The sequence below is a fragment of the Liolophura sinensis genome, chromosome 1 (genome assembly GCF_032854445.1).
Source record: "Liolophura sinensis isolate JHLJ2023 chromosome 1, CUHK_Ljap_v2, whole genome shotgun sequence".
Taxonomy (NCBI): domain Eukaryota; kingdom Metazoa; phylum Mollusca; class Polyplacophora; order Chitonida; family Chitonidae; genus Liolophura; species Liolophura sinensis.
Genome location: NC_088295.1, coordinates 20,089,967 through 20,116,387, shown reverse-complemented (window position 1 = coordinate 20,116,387; position 26,421 = coordinate 20,089,967). Strand labels below are relative to the sequence as shown.

Sequence of the window (26,421 nt, the reverse complement as noted above, 5' to 3'; positions counted from 1 at the left end):
AAGTATGGAACATTTCCCCGCAATCAAAGAGACAGTTAGATGCTCAATGAATTTTCGAAGTCAAAAGTTACAAAGTTCCAATGGATGATGAGTTAAATTTATAGAAATATCTATATATTTTATTTTTATACATTGTAATATTTTACGTAGAGTTGTGGAGAAACTTTTTATACAGCACGACAAAGGATATACCAATAGATTTATGAATGTTACCCATCCACCGTGTACTGAGATGTGGTCGTGTCGTGATCGAAATGTGGCATGTAAAGTGTGTCCCGAAATGTCCTCACACTGTTCAAGATATTTGTTGCCAAAATGTGCCAATGCTAATAGGTTTAATCCCAGATGTTACCATATGCCAAGTGATGGTTACAACGGATCCCTGTTCCGCTAAACCGTAATATGACTGTGTCTCTAAATATAGAGAAGGGGAAAACCCGTGAAAATTCCCCATATACATACCCAGCAAATGGGTGAAGGCACATGCTCCATGATGGATGACGTCATGATATTCAGGATGAGTCAGCGGACAAGGTAAAACCTTGTGCGCGAAGATGTTGCGAAGTCAACCTTGTTGATTGGATGTTACCGTCACCAGAGGCGCTGATAGCCAGACAGTGTACAGCAGTGTCCTACGTACTGATGAGCCAGGTGACTATCACGATGCACCTCCTGTGGGTAGGTTGTTTAGCGTTGCTCGTCCTCGGACGAACTGAGCTGGCTACTAGCGAAGACTGGCTGCCTTGTGGGGGTATACCTTGTAGGACTGTTTCGCGCCGGGGAATGATTATCCCTCAGTACTGTGGAGTGGAGGACCGGTGTGAGCCATGCTCTACATCAGCCTGTAAATTTCCCAACATACCACTACCTTGCCGGGCATTCTGCTCTGGGGGTAAGTTCATAAGCTAACGGTCGCCGAATCACTGTCACGACGGAGAAGTATATATGCACCCAACGCAAACTGAATATAATTATATATTATCTGCTCAATTCGAAAGGGTTGTTTGCTCTGTGCATCAAATGTCGTAATCAGTGAAATACCACTGGGATTATTGTCCGTATAGCACATGTAGTAATTAACTTAATACTGCAGGCTTTGCTTATTATTTGTCTATACATCACACTCCGGTCGCACGTTGGAAGGTCTGACAGTAACCTGCGGAAGGCGATGGGTTTCCCCCGGTTTCCTCCCACCATAATGCTGACCGCCGTCGTATTGAGTGAAATATTTTGAATACGGCGTAAAACACCAATCAAATAAAAAAATAAATCTGTACATCACATGTCATGATCAACAAAATACTGTAGTTCTCGCTAACTATTGTCTATACATAACCTGTGATTAACGCATTACTAAAGGGGTTGCTCGTTATTCACCATACATCCTATTCGACACTGCACAGCTTCCTAATTATTTGTCGATACATCACGTTGTGATCAACTCAATCTTATAGGGCTCGCTAATTATTGTGTTAACATCATATGTCGTAATTAACTCGACACTGCTAATCTCGCTAATTGTTTGTCTATTCATCACTAGCCGTGATTAATTTTACACTGCAGGGTTCGCCGCTTATATGTTTATACATAATATGTCCCAATCAACTTGATGCTCCCTAATTATCTCTCTATTAGTACATCATACGCCGTGATTAACTTAATACTGCAGGTTAAGTAGTTATTTGTCTATGTATAACTTGTTGTAATCAACTCAATACTGCACGGTTTGTTGATTGTTTGTCTATGCATTACTTGTAATTAACTGAATACTGCACGGTTTGATAATGGTTTATCTATGTTCCATACGTGGTAATCAGTTCAGACTTGCGGGGCTCTCTATACACACCATAATAAACTCAGGGCTCAGGGCTGAAGGGTTCATAAATCTGTGACTGAAAATGGAAATGACATGAATATATAATTGCCAGTTACGTAAGATTTTAGTTCTATTTTTCTCCACGATGTAAGGATCTCAACATTCTGCCACAGAACCCCCAACAACTGTTCCAGACAAGGGACAGACAAAAAGCCTCTCTGTCAGCACCCAGCCCGGCAAAAGTAAGTACAAAACTGGTCTAAAGATTAATTTTCCTTCCTCAAAACTACCCAGATTCTATCCACCAATTTACTGAACAAATAAGGTAAATTAGCTCCTACTGCGCCGTCGAGATATACTCAGATACAATTTTCCGTATATAGGCATATGTGTCTCTCAAGACTCTGGTACCGACAATTCCCTATCAAGGGTATTATTCATAAGCCACCTTTTATGTACGCATCCATGCAGAGAAAACGTGAAAACGTGAAAACGTGAATTCGTGTATAAACTGAAAAGACTTAAATGTAATATCATTTTCTTCACAGAGTCCCCAACCGGTAAAGACGCCAATCCATCCGAATGCGGTAAGTATCCAAACGCTACTCGTTTCCCTTCCAGTCGAATGAATTGTGCGAGAATGTTATTGTATGTAGTAGCTTGCACTAACACACTAGTAAAAAGTCATGCTTACATCATGGTTAGTGCGTGCCTTGGTGAATGCAGTATCTTAATGTGGGGCTTATGTTAATTCTCTGCCGTGTCATAAACTTACCTATTTAAGATTTACAATACAAATTGGTGATGATTTCTGCGCAAGTTGACGGACAGCATCCAGTGTGTCTGGATAATACTATGGCCAATTCGTACTTACAGCATGGCGTTCCCCCATTCTACTATTTCCTTCAGTATTGACTTGAATTCACATCGACCACAGGATTCCTCCTACACTGTACATACTGTGTTGGTGTCTGGTGGCATAGACATGGAATGTTTCAATACCCAGCCTGACCACTAATATAATAATATAAGCATTCTGTTCTGTTAGAAAGGTGTATACTATTGTTGGGAGAGCTTATTTATTTGAGTTGCATAATGCTGATTTGATATGTATGGTGTGTTATTTAACTGTTACAGGACAACATGGTAGTGTAGTGGTTACAATTCTCAGCCTGACCCTACTTGTCTCTGTTCTGCTGAACATAGCTCTCATTCACCCTGTTATCAAGACACGGCTGTACTATTACATTGGCGGGAATCTGAACGTGCTCCGGGGAGTCACACATGGTAAGTATTCGCCGAATCTGCGGTCGTACGTGAGAAGGTGTGTCAGCAGCCTGTGGATGGTCATGGGTTTCCCCCAGGCTCTGCCCTCTTTCCTCTCACCATAATGCTGGTCGCCGTCGTATAAGTGAAATATCCTTGAGTACGGCGTAAAACACTAATCAAATAAATAAATATTCGCCGAAAATAATTTCCATATACTTGTGCATAAGCTACACATGTACATTACATATATACTGGGATCCCTTGGTTTGGAGGCTTTATGAACTCCAGAGCACGAAGTTTAGTAATACTGATACTTGTCATTTGAAAACTTCCATCCATGTGCAAAGAGAGTAAATAAGGCCTATATGGCCATAAAGGCTCGTGTTGTTAACTATGGTCCCACATCTATAGCGGTAAACTTAACTCTCTCTGCATGTGTGCCAAATGATTGTATATCCGTTGATGTTTCCAGCCCCTGTGGGGACAGGTGAAGAATCGGCAGATCAGAAGGCCCCATTGGTGGGAGAAGCCATTAGCGGAAGTCAAGCTTCACTAGCCTCTCAGCGGTCCTCCAGCGAGTCCCTTCGCCATATCCGAACACACCCAGAGGACGAGACCAATGCTCACAGGGAGCTTGACCTGCGCATTGTATAGGATAAATTTCCCTTCATCGCCATTGTTCTGCTCAAGTGGTTTTCTCAATGGCTATTGTTAACTCGTCCATTGGGTTTCCCGATGGAAGGACATTTAAAAGGCAACTCTGTAATAGACGATAGATTATAATATAATCTACCTCTCTCACGTGGGCCGCGAACAGAACTCAGTCCTTGTCGTGTAAAAGATAATTTTATGCCTGATGGAGACATTCCCAAAGTGTGCCCCATGTGATGTCAAATATGGCATCAAGTATATCCTGGTCGACAGTGCACGCTCTGTACAATGGTCACTACAACAGAATTATTTGACAGCGTTGCTGGCGATGCTGCAATTAAATATTAAAAGATATAAAACTATTAAAAATTAAAAGATAGTAAAAGGACAATGTATGTAAGTTATATTTATGAGGTTTTTGCATTTCAAAATATGATTACATATATTTCTTGGCTTGGTTTAAAGCTAGGAACAATCATTGTTGTCGATAGTCATCCGCCCTTCGCTTACCACTGACCATTGTCCTTAAAAAGAAAATAAATCAGTCGACCATCAACAAAGCAAGACAAATGGAATTTCTAAGTGTAGACGTGATTTTCACATGCTAAACTGAGGCACGCCCTCCTATTTTGCTTTTTTTCTGAAAGGGAACGAAAATAAACGCTTGGCATTTTTATGACGTCTGCGTGGATGGAGAATGTCTCTGACTGAGGTAAAGTGACAAGAGGCCAATTCAACGGTTATACGTGTGATCATTTGCCAGCTAACACACTGTCGTAGTACGTCTGGTAGTACGTCTTCAATTATATCAGCTATAATGAAACAGTAGCACTAGAACAAAGGCGGTAAACGATACGATGCCATCATGAACGGCACTACGGTAGACGTTGATTCGGAGTGAGGTTAATGCTACGTATGCCAAAATGAGGCTCATGAATATCGCTTTGCAGTTTGCTGTATCTTAAAAGAAACTGTTTAGGCTCCTGATCCCACTTTTTGTTAGCACGATAACCGTACAAATCAATTTAACGCTGTCCTACTGAACCATGTATACAATATATGTTGACAGTTTGTTATTGTTCTCTGTTATCACGTCTTTCACATCCCGCCTAGTATTACATGTAGTTTTGCTTATTACATTGATTTATGTGGTTCTTCAACAGTACCACAGATATTTTAAGAAACAAATAAAATTATTAGTTATTTATGGACATAATTTACATGTATATTGCAAAATAAAGACCGGTCCGCTTAACTCTGACGTCACAGGAAGTTTTTCAAACTCTAATCACGCGACTGAATGTTGGAATGACTCTTTTCACCCATGAGTTAAACATCACTGAAATAATGTTCTCAAAATTTCTTTCTTCTGGTGAACACAAGGAAATAAAAGTGATGTGATGTCAGAGTTCCTGGTTTCCGTCAGTATTGCCCATGAACTCACCATAGTGTTCAAATATCTGAAAGCTTTTCAACTCTCTTAAAAATCTGAAAATATAAATGAAAGTATTTTTACACATTGTTTTCAGTTGTCCGTATGATGAACCTTACTTCATATTTTAGCTTTCTATCACTTTAAGGCCGTCGTGAAAAAAATAAACCCCGTGTATACCCGGCTTTAGATCATTTTTAGTAAACTTCTGATGTTGCCAGCGTCTTATTCTTCAGCGAACATTTTACTATTTTATGCATTTGACACGAGAGACTAAATTTACAAAAATAGGAAAGTACTGATGATTTTGTAAAATGGTTCATGGTTCCTATACCTTACGCAGAATTCCAGTTTTATGCAGTAGCCTACACAGGACAAAACCCATCAACTCACAAACGTCCAAACCATTCATGCAAATACGTTTTCTCTGGCGTATTTATAAAGGCGTGTGGCTCAGTTGGTTAGCGCGCTAGCACAGCATAATGACCCAGAGGCCTCTCACCAATGCGGTCGCTGTGAGTTCAAGTCATGCTGGCTTCCTAATAATAAATAAAGAGATGTTCTGTTCATTATGTAGGGCTAATGAACTAAATATGAGACGTACTGTCCATCAGGTACAATGAATGAAGCATGACCTCTGGCCAGAACAGTAAAATGGGTCATATAAGTCAATTATTTACACTGATTCTAAAATCCCACTCTCCTGTAGGTGTAGTTTCATTGATCTTAGATGATAAACTCTGAAGATGTAGTGTTGAATTGAAAGTTATGAATTCTGACCTTGAGAAAATATAGGTCAGAGGTCAGTTGCAGTGTTCAAACTTTGTTTTACCATTTCAGCAATGAAAATAGATTCTACTGGTGCCTTGTAATTTTGTATATTATAGACGATTTTGAAATATGTACATGGATACTGAACTGTTATTGTGTAAAAAGGTATGACGTATCTATTATAGTTAGTAATATAACAATTATATTGTATATCAAATATGTATATATATATAGCCTAATATTGTATATCAAACACTTGTGTAAGTTATGATTGTAAATAATTAGTACTTTGTTTGTTGCGAATTGTTTCTATGAATTTAAAATTATAATTGTGTTAAAGACGGATATGTTTGTCTTAATATACAGTATACATATATAAACGGCTTGCTTAACATGGGGTAAAACGGATTACCCTTACAGTCTAATAACCTCTGCATTGCTAGACGCCCTGGTAGATGTTCTATATTCTATTAACTGTTTGGATAAATACATGGATAGAACCTGAAGTTATTGTGAAAAAATGGATGACATATCTCTGTATATCAATAGCAAATTTGTTATCTATTTCTTTATTGAAAGTCTTGGTAGGTTTTACGGTGGTGATATTTTGGTTTTGTAAAATCGCAATGTCATTCTGTATTCTGTCATCTGTATGGATATATATGCATGGATGCTCATCTGTTATTGTGACAGAACTGTATAAAGTATCCCTGTATGTAAATCGAAAGCAAATTTGTTAACTGTTTCTTTATTGAAAGTCTTGGTAGGTTTCTACGGTGGTGATATTTTGGCTTTGCAAACTTGCTTTGTTATTCTGTATTCTATTAACTGTTTACATACATACATGGATACTGAGCTGTTATTCTGACTAAAATGTATGACGTATCTCTGTATGTATGTCGATAGCAAATTTGTTAACTGTTTCTTTATTGAAATTCTTGGTAGGTTTCTACGGTAGTGATATTTTGGCGTTGCAAACTTGCTTTGTTATTCTGTATTACATAACTTTTTAGATACATACATAGATACTGAGCTGTTATTCTGACAAAAACGTATGACGTATCTCTGTATGTATGTCGATAGCAAATTTGTTATCTGTTTCTTTATTGAAAGTCTTGGTAAGTTTCTATGGTGAAATTTACCAATGTATTTTGGCTTTGTAAAATTGCAATGTCATTCTGTATTTATTAACTGTTTAGATACATACATGGATACTGAGCTGTTATTCTGACAAACAGGTATGACGTATCTCTGTATGTATGTCAATAGCAAATTTTGTTATCTATTTCTTTATTGAAAGTCTTTGTAAGTTTCTGTGGTGGTGGTATTTTGGCTTTGTAAAATTGCAATGTCATTCTGTATTTTATTAACTGTTTAGATACATACATGGATACTGAGCTGTTATTCTGACAAAAACGTATGACGTATCTCTGTATGTATGTCAATAGCAAATTTTGTTATCTATTTCTTTATTGAAAGTCTTGGTAAGTTTCTATGGTGGTGGTATTTTTGGCTTTGTAAAATTGCAGTGTTATTCTGTAATTTCATAACTGTTTAGATACATACGTGGATACTGAGCTGTTATTCTGACAGAAACGTATGACGTATCTCTGTATGTATGTCGATAGCAAGTTTGTTATCTATTTCTTTGTTGAAAGTCTTGGTAGGTTTCTACGGTGGTGATATATTGGCTTTGTAAAATTACTTTGTCATTCTGTATTTCACTAACTGTTTAGATACATACGTGGATACTGAGCTGTTATTCTGACAAAAACGTATGACGTATCTGTATGTATGTCGATAGCAAACTTGCTGTCTATTTCTTTATTGAAAGTCTTGGTAGGTTTCTACGGTGGGGATATTTTGGCTTTGTAATTGCATTGTCATGTTGTATTTTACAGACTATTTGTATATACGTAAATGTGTTGTGATCTGTTTTTGTGAAAAACTATGACTTATTCTTGTATGTGTATATTATATTTGTTACACACCTTAAAATACCTAGAGACGCGTCTACATAAGATTCGACAATCTGTTATTTGGTTTCAGAGAATAGCTGTGTCAGTCTTTATTCTGTAGACATGTTAGGATATACGTACGGATGACTACTGTACTTACTTTGAACAAAGTAAGGTATGACGTGATGTGTAATACCTAATGACGTATTCCTACATTTATGCGTATATACCAGGTTTGGTATCAGTTGATGTATATATGTGTAACTATTGCATGGTTTGTGTTGTTTTGTGTATGGGTTATGTACATTCTTTTAACTGCGCGTACATTGTGGGTCGACATATACGTGTATGCATGCATACTTGAGCAATCGGGAATTGCAAACTTAAAAACTCTGTTACATATTTTGCCTTGGTAAATAATTGTGATAGGTCTCTCATACCACCATGGTTTTATAAGTTATACACGTTCACATAACGTAACCGAAACGATTCTCTTGCATTGCACAACGCCGAGATCAGTCGTGCAACCGGAAATGTCAATCAGTTGTCTGGACGGGTCACAGGTTACGCAGTTCCGCCCATGGAACACACTCGAAGGCGTGGCTTACCTGTCATCTGTATACTCCCTTTGTGTTGTATGTCACAAACTTGACCCAGCTACAGTAGTTTTCATCACACAAAAGGATATCATGCAGAAAGGATTTGCATCCTTACATCCACTAACCTAAGCTATATGCTGAATGTTAGCTCCTGAATTGCACATGAACATGTGCAAGACCACATAAAAAAAAACCCACAAGTACCATATAGACCAGAGTTAAGAAGTGTTGGGTTTTCTTTTCGGGTTTGGGAACCAGCTGCGGGTTGCTGTCTGTTATACTCTGCTATGATAGATTGCATAGCCATATTAAAAAATAAATGCCATATAAGGCCAGAGTTAAGATATTGAGCTGTTGGGTTTACTTTTTTTCTTTGCGAAATAGCTGCGGTATGTTGCTTGTTACACTCTACTGTGATAGATTTCATAGCAATATTAATTATTTCCTTCCAGCTATAGATTAGCTGCGTTATACAACCACACATCCACCTTCTTCGCTCCCTCTACAAGTTTGTCTCTCCCTGTTCATGATATGTAAAGAGAGTTCACGTGAAAGCAGTCACAGGCAGTCCCTACTTTTAACCTGTATCGTTAGACATGGGTATGGAACTGCCCATGTAAACTATGAGCAGAATAGGTACACACATTTGGTTAATTTATCTTCATTCTGTGTGGTCTTGCATGTATATGTCTCTATATCCATGTGCTATCACAACTGAAACATTCACTGTTAGTAAGTAATAAATTTGTTCAAAAATATCTGGCCTTCATCTTTTTTTCCATTTTGACCCTTCTCTTTACACGAAACCGAGTAAGTCAACATGGAATGAAAAGACAGTAATATAGTTGGAGCGGAACACTTAATATTCAATCGTCATAATTTTTATCAGTATATAAATTTTTGTCAATGCGTAAAATTCCATCACTATATAGAGGGCATGCTATAAAATCTATGTCGCGATCTTAGTAGCCATATGCACGTGGAAACAGGGTCCAGATGTTCAAAAGTCTATTAAAAGTTAAGTCAGACACTGAAGCATCCAAGTGCCTTGGCAACTGTCCAACAATATGGACCGCTCTTTTAAAGCATCCTGTTGTAGAATTTCGTCACTCCACAAGTGAACATCATCTTAACACGTGGGGGTATCGGGGAATTTCGTCACTCCACAAGTGAACATCATCTTAACACGTCGGGGTATCGGGTGATCTGGAATCACGCCATACGGTTAAATTTACTGGCACAACGCCAATTCACATGACTCATCGTGTGTATTGTTCAAAAGCCGTTTTACGTGAGTTTACTTTTGTATTGAATATGGAAAATAGGTTTCCAGCATACCTAAGCATCATTTATAAAAATAATGTAAGGGATATATGAGTCATCCACTTGCTACAAAATGATATGGGTCAAGTTCCACGTTCCACTGGACGCTCTTGCCACACACCTGATTCAAATGTTGCTTAAGGATTTCAAATGGGCATAACGGGATTGCGGCAGGATATTTTTAATATTTACTTTCTACCTCCTTTGTACATATAAAATCTTTTACAGATGAGTGCAAATAAAACTTTGTTTTTCAGAATTTACCCTTGTTTTATTCACCAATCAATTAATCAAACAGTATAAATACATACATCGCAGAAAACACACAAAATAAAATAGTCCATATCACCATAACAACTTAAGACTGGCAGGAGAACTCCTCTTTAAAACCCAGGGCTTGAGATAACCCGAAAAGGTACACATTCAGAAACATTAATAATCATGCTTGCAAGAGTTATGAAATTGTGTCAAATCAATACACGTTAACATGTAGAGTACAGGTTGTTATTGAGGCGGAAGGGAGAGATATAGCACTTTAATAACATGTATGTACATGGATATATTGGGTTAACCAGAAAGCGGTACACATAATAGAATCTATCTCCGATGAGTCAGCATAAAGTGTTTCTTCTGCTAAGACCACACCGCTTATCAGACTATGTGACCTAAGCGATCGTTTGTGACCAAGCGGTCTGTATATGGAGAGGCATTTGGGTGAAATAGTCGATTTCCATCGATTATAGAATAGTTGTTTTGCTTATATGCAGCTGCGCTTCCCTGGTGAACATGGATGCATGTATACTTGTTAGTTGCCGTGCTGACCAGTAAAATTTAACAAAATCTCAACGCTTGAACTGTTCATTGATCAGTATGCATAAGGAAATATCTGAAATATGGAGATTTCTATATATGCTCATGCAATTAGTTGCGGGTATCTGCGTGTCCTATAGCTGTTCACACAATGAATTAATCTGTTAATTTTAACAGAAAGCCTGTTGCCTGGAGGATGAGTGATACTGGAATGTATTCTATACCAGAATACTGTATTACATTGCACAGAATATTCTGTTACCCTAATAGAATCTTTATGTTGAATTAATAGAATGTGTGTGTTATATTTAACAGAATAATCTGCTGCGATAGCAGAATACATTCTAGAATCGCTCAGACAGCAGAATTTCTGTAAAATTTAACAGATTATTATTATTTTTTTTTTTGTGAGAACGTCATCGCTGGGAGTTCAAGTGCAGTTCATGCTGACTTCCTTCCCAATCTGCCATAAATTGTGCTAACTGATGAACGCAAAGTGTGAAGCACCAAAACAATTAAGACTCTCCGTTAGAAAAACCCAGTTATGCTATTTAGTCATTCTGTGTGTAAGTAACTGAGACAACTGAAAATGCCATCAAAATCAGACTTTAATTGATTTACTACTGAAGATAAATAAGTTGGTTACTACAGCTTTTTAAACTGATGAATTGGAATGGAAAAGCTTTAGTTAACTGTATACGTGTGTTGAAATTTAGCCAATTTTATCTCATTTATAGACACAAACTTGACATGTAAGCATATTACCGTGGGGTTTAGCCATAATACTGAATATGGGTGGTAATTGTATAAGTCAGGAATGGCATGTACAAGCAGTGACTTCTGGATTTATCTGTCAAACACACTGTTAGTCAAGAAAAGCAAATTGCAGAGATCACATTGTGACATGACTATTAAACATGCTTGAAATGCGAAGCCAATACCGCCCTACTGGTCTGATAGCCGGGATCGTTATAATGTGAGTGATTGGATGTATGTAATGATCACTTTTTTAAAACAAAAGTAACAAAGTCTATTTTTGTTCTTAAAAATTTACATCAAGTATCATCATAAATCACCTCGTGTCACCGAATGTATACAAAAATATATGACATATAAAAAACTTTTTTTCTGTGTTTTTTCCCAAATTTCCGTGCATGTTTGTTACCGAATGCAAGGCTCTGTACGTACCCACCAGATTTGGACAATGGAATCTGCATTTTCCATTAAATGACTCAATAGCCACTAATTATATTTTCCACACTTTACTAGCTTATAACCTGAGGTTTGCAGTCTATATAATACTAAATCAGTATAAACAGTATTGAGTTTTCACTGCATGGATAATTTGCCGTGGTTTGGGAAGAAGATCAAATAACTGAACTCCTTTACTCAGTGCTCAAACTCCCAGCTTTGTTTAATTGAATGCATTTATTTCCTTAAACAAATGTAAGACAAATAACCAGTCATGTATACATTGTTGCACACAACTATCAGGGTGCCTCATTTTGAGTGTCAACTGGAGGATTTTGGATATGCAAATGACTGTGTTTTTTTATCTGTAGTAATATGAAAGAGGATGTGAATGAGTGGGTCCATGAATGTATGAAGTGCGAAGCCTTTACATAGGCCTAGTCTGTGAACACTGTTTCTTTATCATTTGTAGAATCTCCACAAATAAGTTGTTGAATTTGATAAGGAAAATAAACAATGTATTGTTTGTAATGGGAATCATCGTCATCCCGAATAGTTTGGCTTGATTGTTCAACGATTATCAACTCAATATTTCAAAGAAATACTTTGTGGCATTCAATATAAAAAAAAAATTACTAATTCAAGGTGCGTGTATATACTGGGGTATTTTTTGGTACCCATGATGGTACCTGGTAATTGTACATATATGACGTGTACGCTACATAGACAAAAAAAAAATAATAATTTCAGTTAATTGTTACAATTACCACATATCGCAATGTGCTTTTAAAGCTATATGTTAGCGTGATATCAGGATGGGGTGGGGGTGGGGGGTAGCCAATAGGATAACTCACTTCGAATTCACTGCAGAAATAATATAGAAACCTGTGTAATTGAAATATGCTTAGCATTGTTTAGGGTAAACATAATGATGCACGCCTTTTAGTATGGACTCCGTGGATTGCCAGCTGAAAGCCGAAGATGAGCAGTTGATTGATATAGTACATACAGGAAATCAATTTGTATTTAGTCGAACCTATGCTCGAAAACAGCACGCTTCGCTGAACGGTCACAGTATAGACATAGTTTTCTATCCTGTATCCATATGGTACATATCTTTGTAATGATGAAAATATACAGATTTAAGACATGGACTGTTAAGAACGATTGGGTGATTACAGTTCTTGACCAGTGTTAAATGTAGCATTCCTGCCCTAGAATATGTCTACTTGCTCAAGTGATAAATGCATTCTACATCCATGTTTATCAAAACCAGAAGATACATATATAATCATATTTTATATTTGCTAGTCACGGGTAGGCTGAAACATTGAAATTAAATACAAAGCGTGTCACAAAGATTTGTCGGTGGAACGACATATCTATCCACCACCCCAGCTCACCTGAGTACCCCATAAAACTGACCGCTATCGTTTAGACCTAAGTGAAACATTCTTGAATACAGGATGATACAGCAAAATAAATAAATAATGTCTCACGGCACTTGGTAACTGAACGTATCTGTTCGCAGATTTACCGGCACATTTAAGAAGAGAAAACGTGAAAATTCCTTGGTGGTGTTCTCGTTTCCGTGGCGGTACAAAACAATCAACGAATGTGCACTTTTACCACCTCGATTACTATACACGCACAAAACATTATACCCATTTCTACAGTATATGGTGGCAAATTCAAGCTTCTTCATGCAATATTTTTTAAAACGTTCAATATAAACTGTTTCAAATACGCACAATGCTCTATTTCGTATAGTCTTACATGACTAAAATATATTGAAGCATATGTGCGTCGGCTTATGGTCTGCAGCTATAGACCGTAAATATGCCATGTAACCTACATACATCATTTCGTTGTATTGTTTTGTCATAGCAGTTACAGAGGTGTGGAAAATTCTCCACACTCACATATTTTAAAAAAGAATTTAACGGAGGTTTACCTCCGTACCTCCATGATTGAATAAAACGGAAGCTTATTCAGATAACGCCTATAGTTAACCCAGTCTGTTAATTAGGCTACGAGATAGCAAACAAATTATAACTTTATAGACTTTACTAAATAGGAATAGTCAGTCCTATAATATATAGGTAATGAAGTTCGTAAAGAAGATCTTCACTACATACAAAGTAGCCCATATGTGGACAGTTTGAAGCAATCGCAAATCTAACTCTAAGGGGAGACAACCCATCTGAATTTCATAGGTGGTTTTGAGGGGGAATACCCTACTTAGTCACGTCTTGCAATAGGAATGATGAAAGAACTCGCAATGTCAGTCTGTGAAGTGAAGACCGGCGGTACAAGACATATGAGACAATTACTCCCTCGCCAGCAACTGTCCAAGCGAAGATTGTATGATTTGTGTTGTTAGTGGTGATGGGACCAATGACAGGGACGACAAGGGTTCGGCACTGTGCCTCGAAAAATGGAACGCCCTGGTACTGGAATGAGATAGAAAAGAGATGTGAAACATGCTCGTTAAATGTGTGTAAGATGTCTAGATATCTCCCTGAGGCTTGCCGGTGTTTTTGTAAGAACGGTGAGTATCGTAGGATATTGTCAGTAAACCTGTATTTTGCTATCAGTAACGTACAGATAATCTTGCGATAGCATGTGTTTTATTTTTTTTTCTTTTAGAACTGCTAGAAATTTGATGAATTCCAGCTCCATGTATGTTGGATTGCATACATATTTCAGAGAAGTTTTTTTTTTTTAAATCTAGGTTGCAAATACACTGCCCTAGTTATACTCATCATAGGAAGCTTTTAATAATCTCTATAAGATAAAATATGTATATAATCCATTATAATGTTTTCCATTTTAATATTGTTTATATGATTAGAAAATAGCTTGAAATCATAACCATCAAAGATTTTATCTTAGTATAGTTTTTGTATAGCAAAGGAATAATGAACCCATTTGTCATACCATTTTGTGCTGGAAATAGGGTAGACAAATCAATACAAATGACAATCGATTACTATATATTATAGAAAAAATATACAACGCTACAGTGCCATCTCTAGCAACATGAAAAGCATAATTAGCACTTTAGAACAGCTACTCTCCCATTTGTCAGAACTACCTTCTCGACTATTTCACATCTGAAGTCGGCTTGACTCGGGACACTACTCCTAAAGTGGTCTTTGAATTGCTTTAGTTAAGTCTTACCATGTCAACGTCGTTTTTCTTGAGTCTTATGTGATCGACAAGCTTTCACGACAAGTTTGAACATAATCAAAATTGTCGTGAAACTCGGCCACGACTTGACAGTCCTGAAATGGCCTTGCTTGTGTTGTAATTTAATCTTGATTGGGCGGCAAAGAGCGCCATTTGGTCTAGGTTTGTCGTGACCCTTTTTTGGCTCCAACGGCAGCTGGTATTTGGTCACCACTCGCTCAACCCTTCACAGAGAGAAAAGTTCGGGTCAACTGACTCAATAATCTGAGTTATACAATTGAGCTAATTTCATATGACCAGATCAGCTGAGTTATGAAAGACTCGCTTGGTCAGTCATAAAACTCACATGAGTAGTCACCAGACTCATGCATTTAGTCAAAAGACTCACTAAACTAGACAAAAGACTCGCTTTAATGGTCAAAAGACTCGCTCATTTGCTCCAAGGACTCCTTCCGCTGGTCAATGGACTCTCCGCTGGTCAGATAACTCATTCAGTTAGTCGCATGACTATGCATTGACGAGTCACAGGACTACCTAGACTTGTGATAACGCTGCTCTAATTAACTACCGTCTGACGAGTGATTGCAGCCTGTAAGCAAGATGCAATGGCCAACTCATGCTATCTTTCTCTCCGGTGGTAAGCGTGAAGGTTTGCGAATATACTGCGCTTGGTAGTGGGTTTTCCCCCAGGCACTGACCAGCTTCTTCCCATCTTTTTGCTGGCTGTTATGGTGTAAGTGAAACATCCTTGACTACGGCGTAAAACACCAGTAAGTAAAATAAATACTACAGTCATGACAGTAGGCCATTACACAACAGAATTTTGATGTTTAGCACAAAGGTTTGTCTATGTCACTGAATTTTCGAAATATCCATGCATAAACCGAGTCCGGGAAAAAGAAAAAGAGAGATAACAGTAAAGTGCACTGTCAGAAAAAGAACAAATACAAGCACTGGTACTATCCATGATCACCATGCATTCTCCTGGGTTCAAATACAAGGTGGCACTGTTCACCAAGAGAAGCTTTAGTGTACTACATATAGCAGTCTCAGATTTACATGTAAATCCTCTTTTCACACAAAAAGTACAAACTCTCTTTAAGTAGATTGTCAAACAAAATGACGTATTTGCCATACTTTGGGTGAAGTGCCAAAAATGTTTATTTGTTTAACAACAGTAGTTTTAGATCACAACATTTATGACCAAAGTTTCAGAAAATGCTATCTCAGCTTCTTCAACATCAACTTGTACTTAATATCTCATCACTAAGGGGACCATCTTTGTTTAAACATTTATGACCAAAGTTTCACATAGTGCAATTCTAACTTCTTTGACGTCAACTTCAGGTGAATATAACAAGGTTACTTATGTTCAGTGTTAAAAATATCATACCAAGAGCTCTTAAAATGCAAACCCAACTTCTTTGACATCAACTTCATGTTAATATACAGACGAGGAACCAAATTTAATGTTAAACCTTTTACACCAAGAGTTCTAGAAAATTCAGTCCCAACTTCGTTAACATCAGCTTAAATGTTTGTTAATATTATGTCGACAATGTGGACATGTTTGTTAAAAAAAATCATCTTCTGCCATGTTTGGAATTTTTTTCACCTTCGGGCAGGGTGATGGACCGCGAAAATTTGATCCCACAAAACATTCTGTTTACAGGACATGCAACAAAGAGAATGTTGGATAGGATAAAGGTTGAAATGGTCCTTTCACTTCCCTTTTTTATTCACCAGTTTTATTTACATGTAGTAAATATAAATGGGATAATATAACATTTGATCTTTGGGGTGGTGGAGAGATATGTCAGATAACACACACTTTGGGATAAAAGTGTGTTTCACTCAGGCTTCTAAACTGGCGACGAAAGTCAGCGGGGGAGTTGGTATAGGTGGTGCATGAAACTTATGCGCCTGTAAGACTTGAGAGAAAATGTTTAGCTCATAGATGTAAAATATTTTGAATGTCATAAATACAGGCTCATTGTGCTGAAGTCTAGGAATTAAAGTTGTCATTCTGAAAGCTCGTTTTTGGAGAAGATACAAAGGTTTAAGATGGCTAGGAAATGCATTCCCCAATAAAGCATTAGCACAAGAGAGATAAGGATAGTTAATCTGTAATATTTTGCTGAAGGATAGTAAGGCCGATATTGGTCTATAATTTTGCTAGTTTATCAAAATCGCCGGTTTGAAAAACCGGTGTAATTTTGGCACATTTCAAGGAGTCAAGAAAAAGGCCGCATTGAAAAGACAGGTTAAAATGTGGGCCAACGGCGTTGAAATATTATCTAATACAAGTTTTAAAATAGACATGCTGACACTGTCAATACCTGGTGAGGATGACTTTAAGGAAAGTATGGTAGATTTCACAACTGATTCATTAGTTGCACTGAATTAAAAAGTTGCTTGCATAGGATGGGATAAATATTCGTGGGCATTTCTTGTAGACATTGGCATACTTTCTCTAAGACTGTCAGCAATGGAAGCATAATAGGTGTTAAAATGTCTTACTTTTTCTGTGCTATCATGAAATTGGTTTGCCGTCAACAGTAATTGATTGCGACAAAGAATTTGATTGAGAGTTTTCCAAGTGTCTTTGATGTCTTAATTTGCTTCGTTAAACTTTCGCTCGAAATACGCTTTACGTCAGTGAGAGAGAAGTTTGTTAAGTGTATTTCTGTATTCTTTATGTCCCTTTTTAAGGTTCTTGTCATCTGAACGAAGATGATCTCGGTAAAGTTTGTTTTTGTGATGTATGGATGTAAGGGTTCCGAACGTTATCCAGGACTTAATTGTTCCTCTTCGCAGAGAGGATGAAACAAGCGGAAAGCAGGAATCATAAATACGAGAGAAAATTTTAGAAAATGTATTTAGGGATTATGAAGGAGATGACTCGCTTAGAACGTTTTCCCATCTTACGGCAGCTGTTAAATTTTTCAATTCACCTTTTCCTTGCTCTGTTGTTTTGCGAAACTGGGTGTTACATACTTGGGGTGTTAAGGATCTTATCTGATAAGTGAACATTAAATACAGGAAAATGGTCTTTAATATCAGTGAGTATTAGGCCAGATAGGTAAGGATCTTCATGAAAGTTGATAAATACATTGTCATAAGAATGCGAACTTGCACAAGTTGGTTTTGTTAAGCGAGGGAAAAAGAAATTACATTTAAGGTTAGTAAGGAACTCATGTGTGATTTGGCGTTTTACACAGGTCAGTACTAAAATCGCCAACTATGATACATTTTGTACCTTGTGGAATGAATTGCAGCTTAGACGTCATCTGTTCATTGAATTGCCTCACATCTTTACCAGGAGGACGATAAACTATGCTAGTTATATATTGCTGCTCAGTACTGTTGTTCCACAGTTCCATTTTAGTATTAATTCTCCTTGAACATTTGACTATATACCTGTATATCTTTATCTGTTTTGCAGAATGGCCCAGCGGTGAATACCCTGTGATGGAAAGAGAATGTGGAGATGCCACTCCTATGCCCACGAACGAAGGTATAGGCCTAAATGGTTATTACGAGAGTATGCGAGAGTATCGCATCCAATTATACTACATACAATGGGAAATACTTAGCAGGCATCGTTAGTATTGTATTGGTGGTTTTTGTGTATAGCATCCAACAGGTTTGGGTTCACGCACCCCACGACCCCTCCCTCTCCCCTCCCTCCCCCAGACTGTTGTTTGACCATCCTTATTGGAGATAAATAAACAGCACCCTCAAATTATTCAGCCGGGAAGCTGAGACTGATTTGGTGTATAAATCTAATGTACTTATTCAGTATTCGGTAATAACAGTCGTTACTCTGTGGACCGTATTATACACAGTGAGGTCATTTTTTGGATTACAGGTGGGTTATCATCAGAACACAGCGTACCTGTATGGGTGGTAGTCCTGATAGCCCTGTTTGTAATCGGCATAGGTCTGGTGGTTTTACTGGTGAAGAGGAAAATAATTAAGTCCAAAATTACGAAGTACTGCCGAAAACAGTCTGTGTCCACAATTACTGGGGTAACCTCTGAAGGCTGGATACCTCCATCTGCCAGTGGTCAGCCCACTGGAAACGCCCGTGAAGAGGCTCCCTTCATTGAGCCACCCATGTTGAAAATCCGTCTGACAAGACCCACTCAACCTGAGAACCGCCCCACTCAGGCTACTGAAGACAACACTAAAGGAGGTAAACCAGAAACTAAAGAGTATATACTGTGTTTCAGTTGAAGTTTAGCATTTTTCAAGTGACACATTGTGCTTGATCCTGACTGAATCATCAGACTTTAATATAGGGCAAGGTAAAAATTTTTGTGAAGTTTATATATTTCGTATCATGACAACTAAAGTGTTGATATCAAAACTTTTATCTGAGGACTTTACATGCTTCTGAAAGTGCATTTTTACATACCGATCTTTGGTTGAATTGCAGAACTTACGCTGATGCCATTAATGATAGGCCTGTTTTGAGATTATTTCATTAGTTAATTGTGAGAATATTCGAGCTAATTGAAGGTCTTGAAGATATAATTACATTCAACTCGTAGGGAAAATCTTATAATCTTGACACGAATGGCATCAATTAAGGGCTAGTTGATTAATGTGAATGTTTGTGGGATTTATTCTCATGTCAATCATCAAACACAATGTATGTCTTATCACAGAAGAAACGACAGCAAAGACGTCCTTGATTGAGCCCAGTGAGGAAGAGAGTCGAATACAGCGTGTGCCTCGTCAGACAGTGGGTCCTTCCTACCCATCGGAGGGTGCCCCTGGGGGAAAGTACAATCTCATTCATCAAGATAACACTGCCGACATAGTAAGTTACAAAACATTAGATCACGTTTGTACCAGTGCTACTTACATAATTCATTACGTATACGGGAGCTGTTTGCAATGATATTTCAGTACTTCTATCAATTTTACCAATATACGCGCGTTTTACATACAGACTTTTTGATTCGTATTATCTTTATTCAGCAGGAGCACCATCATGATTAAGGTTAACGATCTCACCCATTATTAACCCATCCAAAGATGAAATGAACAAAGGAAGAAAAGATCAGAGAAGAACTGGACTGTTTGCATTTGCTGAGAACATCACTGCCTGATTCAGCTCAGTCAGATTTAGGACATTGATGTTTCATTTTCATTTCAGTAGTTGTCCTCTTGACTGTTCGCCAAATAGGTTAAATACATTAATTCATTTTGCGGTATTATGTGCACAGGATGTTCTCGTTACTTTGCAGTATTGCCCAAGTGACGTTTAACCATAATCATTCATCCAGTTAACCATTCTTTGGCATACAGCTTATGGATTCGTGTGTGCGTCTGTCGCCAGATTATGTTACATATAAATATTTTTTTCTAAGAATTCATCCTCGTTATCTAGTAATAGAGCTGATCTATAAGGGCGTGCATGGGGTATTTCTCTTGCTACAGGTCAATTGATTGTCGGATATTATGAAATTATTCAGTGTAATTGGTGTGTTTGTTATCATTTTGAGTGATGCTGATTATATTTATTTTCTAAGGATTTAATGGATAACAACAGCCTGACCCGAATTACGTATCGATTTTACGGAAATATTATAATACAGTACTTCTATATATACAATCTCACGTCTGTCAAAATTAAATTTTTTACAGAAGTTACAAAGAGTATACAACCATGTTGTTGGACCGCAAAATATGTCCTGGTTTATTGGTTATTTACAAGTTTTGTCAAAAAGGAGATACAAGACATTTCCTTTAATAGGAAATTAATAGGGAATTTAAACTAAAAGAACAAGTGTAGGCTCCTGTCCAGAAATTGTAAAACTATTGCACCAGTCCTAGCCTCTTCATAAATATTTCACAGACGTAAGAAAGGACCTCGTATTGTAAGGAAGGGAATAGGCCCCAGTGCAAGAATCTGTGCACCTCAAGAAGCGAAAATGACCATAGCTCTCAGTCACAGCTGCTGACACACTCGTAAGGCTGCTTCTTTTTTTAGTTCTGTTTAACTCTTTTCTTTTCTTGTTGTATGGCAAGCATGTGGCTTATAAAGCTTCAAACATGCACTGAAGGTATCATTAACGATTTTATCTCCTTTCATACAAGCCATAAATTCGAAAAATGGTAGCTTGGTACAGTCACATTGAAATATCTTTTTTTGCGTTACACCACAAATGTAACTTTCTGAAAAATTCTTCAGCATGTATGTTGCAATGCACTCATTAAAGTTTCAGTAAAGATATGTTTTTGGTTAACGTTGATCTTTATACTGTAAATAAAAAAGGGCCTCGTTTGACCGAAAAATGGGCCATTTAGATCGAGAGCGCATTTTTGGCGGCTTACTGCTAAGCAACCATCTCTTTTATGGCCAAATAAGTTTTATGAGTTCTCCGACCAAGCTTTAAACGTCGGATTTGGAAATTTATAAGACTGTGCTGGGATTTTGAAATTTGCACTTTCTTATCTTGCATCTGTAGGGCCGATTATCCACCTTAACGTGCCAGGTCCTTTAGGGATTGTAGTGGGATCTGTTACTGCTGTATCACAGACACTGGGGATTTGGGGGGCTTCCAATGTATAGTCTGTGTATATACACGTGGTACTGTTATACATATAAGCGTCATGTCCGACATTCGTATACCATTCGTAGTCCGTAAAGGGCGTTCCAAGTCGATAATCGCTAAATCCATTTCCAAAATAACGTTTAACACTAGCTCCCAAAGACAAAGTTATGTAAGAAAGTAAACAAATAGGAAATAAAGCCGGAAACACACAAGAGAAAAGCGGTCATCAGTATTCAATGATGCCGGACAGACAGTGGAAATTCCAGGCATGAAATCCATATTAAAGTTCAAATTTGTAGTCCGTGAATGAGTTGCAGGTCAAATAACAATTAAACAAGGTATCTCAGTCGCGCTTTGATTGCAACTGTCCATAAAGATGTAATGAGCATATGAAAACAGGTATAGGTCTGCCAAAAGAGGCGCACAATTTGACCCACTGGAATACCTGTGCACTGTTGGTAAATGGCATCCCCGAATTTCACATAGATGTTATTAATGAGAAATTCAAGTAATTCAATAAATGGTGTAACATCCCATGAGTGGTAACCTTTATAAATAGTAGAACTAAAGAAAGCCTTATTGTTTCTGACGTTAATGTAACGGTGACATGTTTTATTAAATACCGAGACAATTAACACCGATATTCTTTCAATAAGATCTTTGTGAGGAAATGTAGTATAGAGAGTAGAGAAATCCCATGTGGATACGTCTTTGTACGGTATATGCATATGAGCATCAAGTTCTTCTGTAGGACGTTATGAGTTGTTAAGAATCCACATGCAGTTGACACCTGAGTTTTTTGTTATGGCACAATACTTAGTCCAAAATGAATTTCCTTCTTGTAATGCTCTCGTAAGTAGGGTCGACAAGAGTTTGGTGGTACAACTTCTTGAACCCGCAATAAATCGAGCTTTGTAAGGGGATTTATGCATTCCAGGAACCCAGCAAAGCTATTGCATTTCTGTATGAGAGGCAGGTATACCTATGCGCCTTTCTCCAAGAAAGGCCCCGTGCACATCAAACAGCTCTCCCAGAGCATCACATGTAGCAGCAGAATACGCGGATGGCATCGTAGATGCACATGGCTCCTGAACAAGAATCTAACAACAACTCCCGCAAACAAAGATGACATCACTAGGAGCCCTGTCTGCCACAGTGATGACAAATTCACCATGAAGGTCAGCGAGTGTCCCCTGCACAGTGGGGCGCCCCGAACCCGTCCAACCTCAGGTAGAGCATCAATGTCCACATGGTGCATAGCTAAACTAACCTTTTTTTTTGACAATCTCGAGCCAAGAATCCACTTTCTCCTGTTTTGACCATTTTTAACATATTCCTCAAGTGCCGAGATGATATTTTTTTGTTAGATCGAATACTGACATTTTTCTTTTCTCTATACATTGGGCCTCTCACAAAGAGAATTCCTTAAAACCGAATCACAGTCACTGAATTAAGGGATTGAGGGACTGTAATTTAATCTGCATATACAGTGTATATATACACACGGTACTGTTACAATCACTGAATTAATGGATTTAGGGACTAATTAAGTCTGCATGCCTTTACACATGCCACTGTTACAGTCATTGTATGGAGTAAGAGATTTTGGGTGTGTAATTTACATATACATGCATATAGTCTTTCTTTACTCGAGGCAGTGTAAAGATCAATGAGGGAAGATTACAGGAAATGGGATGAAGTATACAGGGAATAATCCATGGTTGAATAAGAGTCAAAAGGGTGAAAACAAAGAGAGTGTAATCTGTTGAGTTGCCTGTAAATACCTGTGGACAACTGTGATCTATACACCACTGTCTTTTTTCGCTTTGCAGAGAGATTACCATAAGTCTTCAAACTCACAGTACGAGTATGATATTATTAAATAAGCATGTAATATATTAAAAACTATAAGGCCAGGATGCAAATATGTGCATAGTGAAACAGTGAGATTGTTTGGGAATTAAATCCACATTTATATTTTTGATATTTTCAGAACGATGTGTCTGTTAAATAAAGGAGAAGAAAATTTAAATATCTTTCAAATACCATTGAAAAGAGTATGCATGTCCTCGCAGGTGCATGCCATAAAAAATTCCAATGTGTACCTCAAGTTGATAAATTATAGTCAGCACCAAAATCCGCAGTGGGCGACTAGATTTTGCCTAAGAACTAGTCCTGAAGTCTTCTTTGTTAGGAGAATTGCCGTTGGAAACCCCCGAAGTGCAGTTCGTACATTTCCGGTGGAACTCTTCTTCCCAGAAGGTTTCCGAACAGTACAGTTCGTTTTCCGCTTGACGATCGGGAAACTGGAATGTTGGACGTGGGTTCCAAGTTTACACGAACAAGGCGGCAGTTTTAACAACTCTCATTGGCTGAGAAGCAACACACCCCCAGCATAAATTACAGGGTGTTAATGATGGAGGACGTGATGGACTCGGCGATTTATGCCAGCTTTGCCGTTTTCAGGCTTTACGTGTATGGCGAAAAAAAATCGCAAAATGATGCGGCAGGCACCACCAGATAGAAAAAAATGTGCTCTTTTCAGGCTGTGGTGTCATGTTTTTAAATTTTCTTCTCCTTTAAAAGTTATTTCATGGAGACGGAAAGAGTTGCCTTGCGTACATATGGTATAAATTTTGAATTTACTTCATTGTAAAAGTGGCGCGAAAGATGCATTTGTGATAAAAGAAAAATAAATTTATATCTTCACATTTTGACTGTCTGTTTTTTTTTACTTCACATTTACTGCCTAATTGATTGTTTATGATATAATCACTTGAATGTTCTCAAAAAACTGCACATCGTTATATACATTCGCAATGTTTTGATTCATTCTTAATTCGTTTGCACAGGCTACAGGCTTAGCTTGTCATAGCCCTATCATCGGTGTCCAATAACATGCAGGGAAAATAATGTTAAACAAAATGCAGTGGTATTTAAGATACGGCATATTTTGAGCTCAAGTTTTACACGCATGTATAGAGCACAATAACACGAAGGGTATGATATTGTTGTGTGGAAACTAATTGCTCTAAATTACAAAATTCACGACTTTTGTATTGTGTATTTATAAGAATCAATGTTAAAGTAAATGTATATGGGGGGATAACTCCAACAGTAATGCATGTATATCGATCTGAAATTTTACGTGCATATAAAACACAATGACTCGAGGGAAATGTTCCATCGCTAATGCTCGGTGTGCTTACTGATTACCGTAAATCACCAAGTTCAAGATTTCAGTACTTCATGTACTGAGCTTAAGTTTTGCATTCATGTGTGCCCTACGGGCAAGCTTTTTATAGCCTTGTTACCGAATGTACCTATTTGTTTGCTTACTGAATGAAACTACATGCATATATATTGCATGGAACATGCATGAATGCATGTAAGCAAAACCTTTAATCATATAGAAGATGGGTTAACAGGTTATCACATGGATGCAAAAATAAAGTTCTGGTGCATGCATGTATATGCTTACGTTTATGAAAAGTCCATGTCACATGCATGGCTTATTTCAGAAATACTGCCGGCAATATGTGAGATGAACGTCACACAGGTTTCTTTCAGAAGACCAAGCATACCGGTAGCTGGGATGATTCATGCACTCAGAGACAATGACTCAAACTTTACTGTTTATTTGACACGTGATAACAACTACCACTTTTACATCATTGAAGTGTGTATAAATTCAAAGATTCTCAGCCAAAAATATAAATCAAAATAGTTCTGTTTACATTTTTGTACGGCGCTTTCGATGACATTGACTTTATAACGTTGATTGCCACCATTAATCCGCTATACATACATGATATGTAAAAAGTAATTGTGTCGAGGCAAAATATGTTAACTAGGAATGACCCCTATACGAACTTAGCATATATGTGCTGAGTGGAGACGGCCGTTTCTATAAGTTACATGCATGTAATTAGTGATGCAAACATAACACTGTGTGGAAATGCACACTGTAAAACTGTGTCAAGAGGAGAAATTAAAAAATTATAGACAAGCCGAACAGAATTTTAATAAAGGTCAGTGTTGGCAGGTATGCTGTAAATGTGCTGTCTTGAAACGGTGCCGTTATAGAATCTGATGCATTGGACGGTAGGTATAGTGACAGATAGTCTCTCTATACCAGACTGTCTTAACATACCGGTTGAGTAAACTTACGGCTACGGTCCTCTGATTGAGGAGAGTAAGTGACAGATGGCTGATTGCAGATTTTCTGGACAAGAGAATATCTGCGCTCATTAGCCCTGCTGGAATGCTTAATATCTGGAGGTTAAATTGTGACTAAGATGATCTTTCCAAGTCCTCAAGAAAGGACAAGCAGTATATATGTCCTAATTAACGCCGATATATATGTTAGCGCCATTTAGCATTCTAGTAGCGAAGAGATAAGCGTTAATTGTAGGTTTTCAGGCGTTAGAAGAAAATGTCTGTGCTCATTAGCTCTGCCATCATTGCGCCATTTAGACGCTGACGATCAAACAGCATGCAGCCTGTGGCGATTATACTATCTGTGATAATTAACGCGGTGCATAAACAGTTGAACTATTTAGAATTAAGCTAATTATCAAATAGAAGATTGTTGCGTGACAATATCTGCGCTAATTTGCGACGCTAGCTATCATGGCACTGTATTTAGGAGCTAGTTATCAAGTTGATGATCACTCGGGATATCTCAGGAGATAACAATATCTGCCCTTAATTATAACGACGCTGTATTATGATGCTATTTAGAACAGTAGCTACAGAGAACAGCTGTTATAAAATAGCACCGCTGATAAGCAATATGGGGTCTTGCTTGTAGGACACTGTTTTCATTCAAATAGAATTT

The 26,421-nt window shown here is 37.7% G+C and overlaps 2 protein-coding genes across 5 annotated transcripts; both read left to right on the top strand.

Annotated features, from left to right (window-relative positions):
- LOC135474608 (uncharacterized) lies at window positions 1-12,632 on the top strand. Of its 2 annotated transcripts, none has more exons than XM_064754191.1 (5): window positions 1-892; window positions 1,990-2,058; window positions 2,365-2,403; window positions 2,954-3,103; window positions 3,558-12,632. In XM_064754191.1, the coding sequence occupies exons 1-5, from the start codon at window positions 583-585 to the stop codon at window positions 3,737-3,739; spliced, it is 750 nt and encodes a 249-aa protein (XP_064610261.1). In that variant the 5' UTR covers window positions 1-582; the 3' UTR covers window positions 3,740-12,632. The 2 variants fall into 2 exon arrangements, with proteins under 2 accessions (XP_064610261.1, XP_064610260.1); XM_064754190.1 differs by having other exon boundaries at window positions 1,969-2,058.
- Window positions 12,631-25,142, top strand: LOC135474572 (uncharacterized). Of its 3 annotated transcripts, none has more exons than XM_064754189.1 (5): window positions 12,631-14,371; window positions 18,458-18,529; window positions 18,884-19,210; window positions 19,686-19,840; window positions 20,005-25,142. In XM_064754189.1, exons 1-5 carry the CDS (start codon window positions 14,209-14,211, stop codon window positions 20,020-20,022), a joined length of 735 nt encoding a protein of 244 aa, XP_064610259.1. In that variant the 5' UTR covers window positions 12,631-14,208; the 3' UTR covers window positions 20,023-25,142. The 3 variants fall into 3 exon arrangements, with proteins under 3 accessions (XP_064610259.1, XP_064610257.1, XP_064610258.1); XM_064754188.1 differs by having other exon boundaries at window positions 12,633-14,371; window positions 20,002-25,142; XM_064754187.1 differs by lacking the exon at window positions 20,005-25,142 and having other exon boundaries at window positions 19,686-19,980.
- The last annotated feature ends 1,279 nt before the right edge of the window (window positions 25,143-26,421 follow it).

What these genes read in the sequence shown, in the direction of transcription:
- LOC135474608 (XM_064754190.1), top strand. Translation starts at nt 583, where the DNA reads ATGTTACCGTCACCAGAGGCGCTGATAGCCAGACAGTGTACAGCAGTG. An exon ending in CAGCACCCAGCCCGGCAAAA is followed by an intron (nt 2,059 to 2,364) that starts GTAAGTACAAAA and finishes TTTTCTTCACAG; the next exon opens with AGTCCCCAACCGGTAAAGAC. An exon ending in CGCCAATCCATCCGAATGCG is followed by an intron (nt 2,404 to 2,953) that starts GTAAGTATCCAA and finishes TAACTGTTACAG; the next exon opens with GACAACATGGTAGTGTAGTG.
- LOC135474572 (XM_064754187.1), top strand. Translation starts at nt 14,209, where the DNA reads ATGGGACCAATGACAGGGACGACAAGGGTTCGGCACTGTGCCTCGAAA. An exon ending in CCGGTGTTTTTGTAAGAACG is followed by an intron (nt 14,372 to 18,457) that starts GTGAGTATCGTA and finishes TCTGTTTTGCAG; the next exon opens with AATGGCCCAGCGGTGAATAC. An exon ending in TGAAGACAACACTAAAGGAG is followed by an intron (nt 19,211 to 19,685) that starts GTAAACCAGAAA and finishes GTCTTATCACAG; the next exon opens with AAGAAACGACAGCAAAGACG.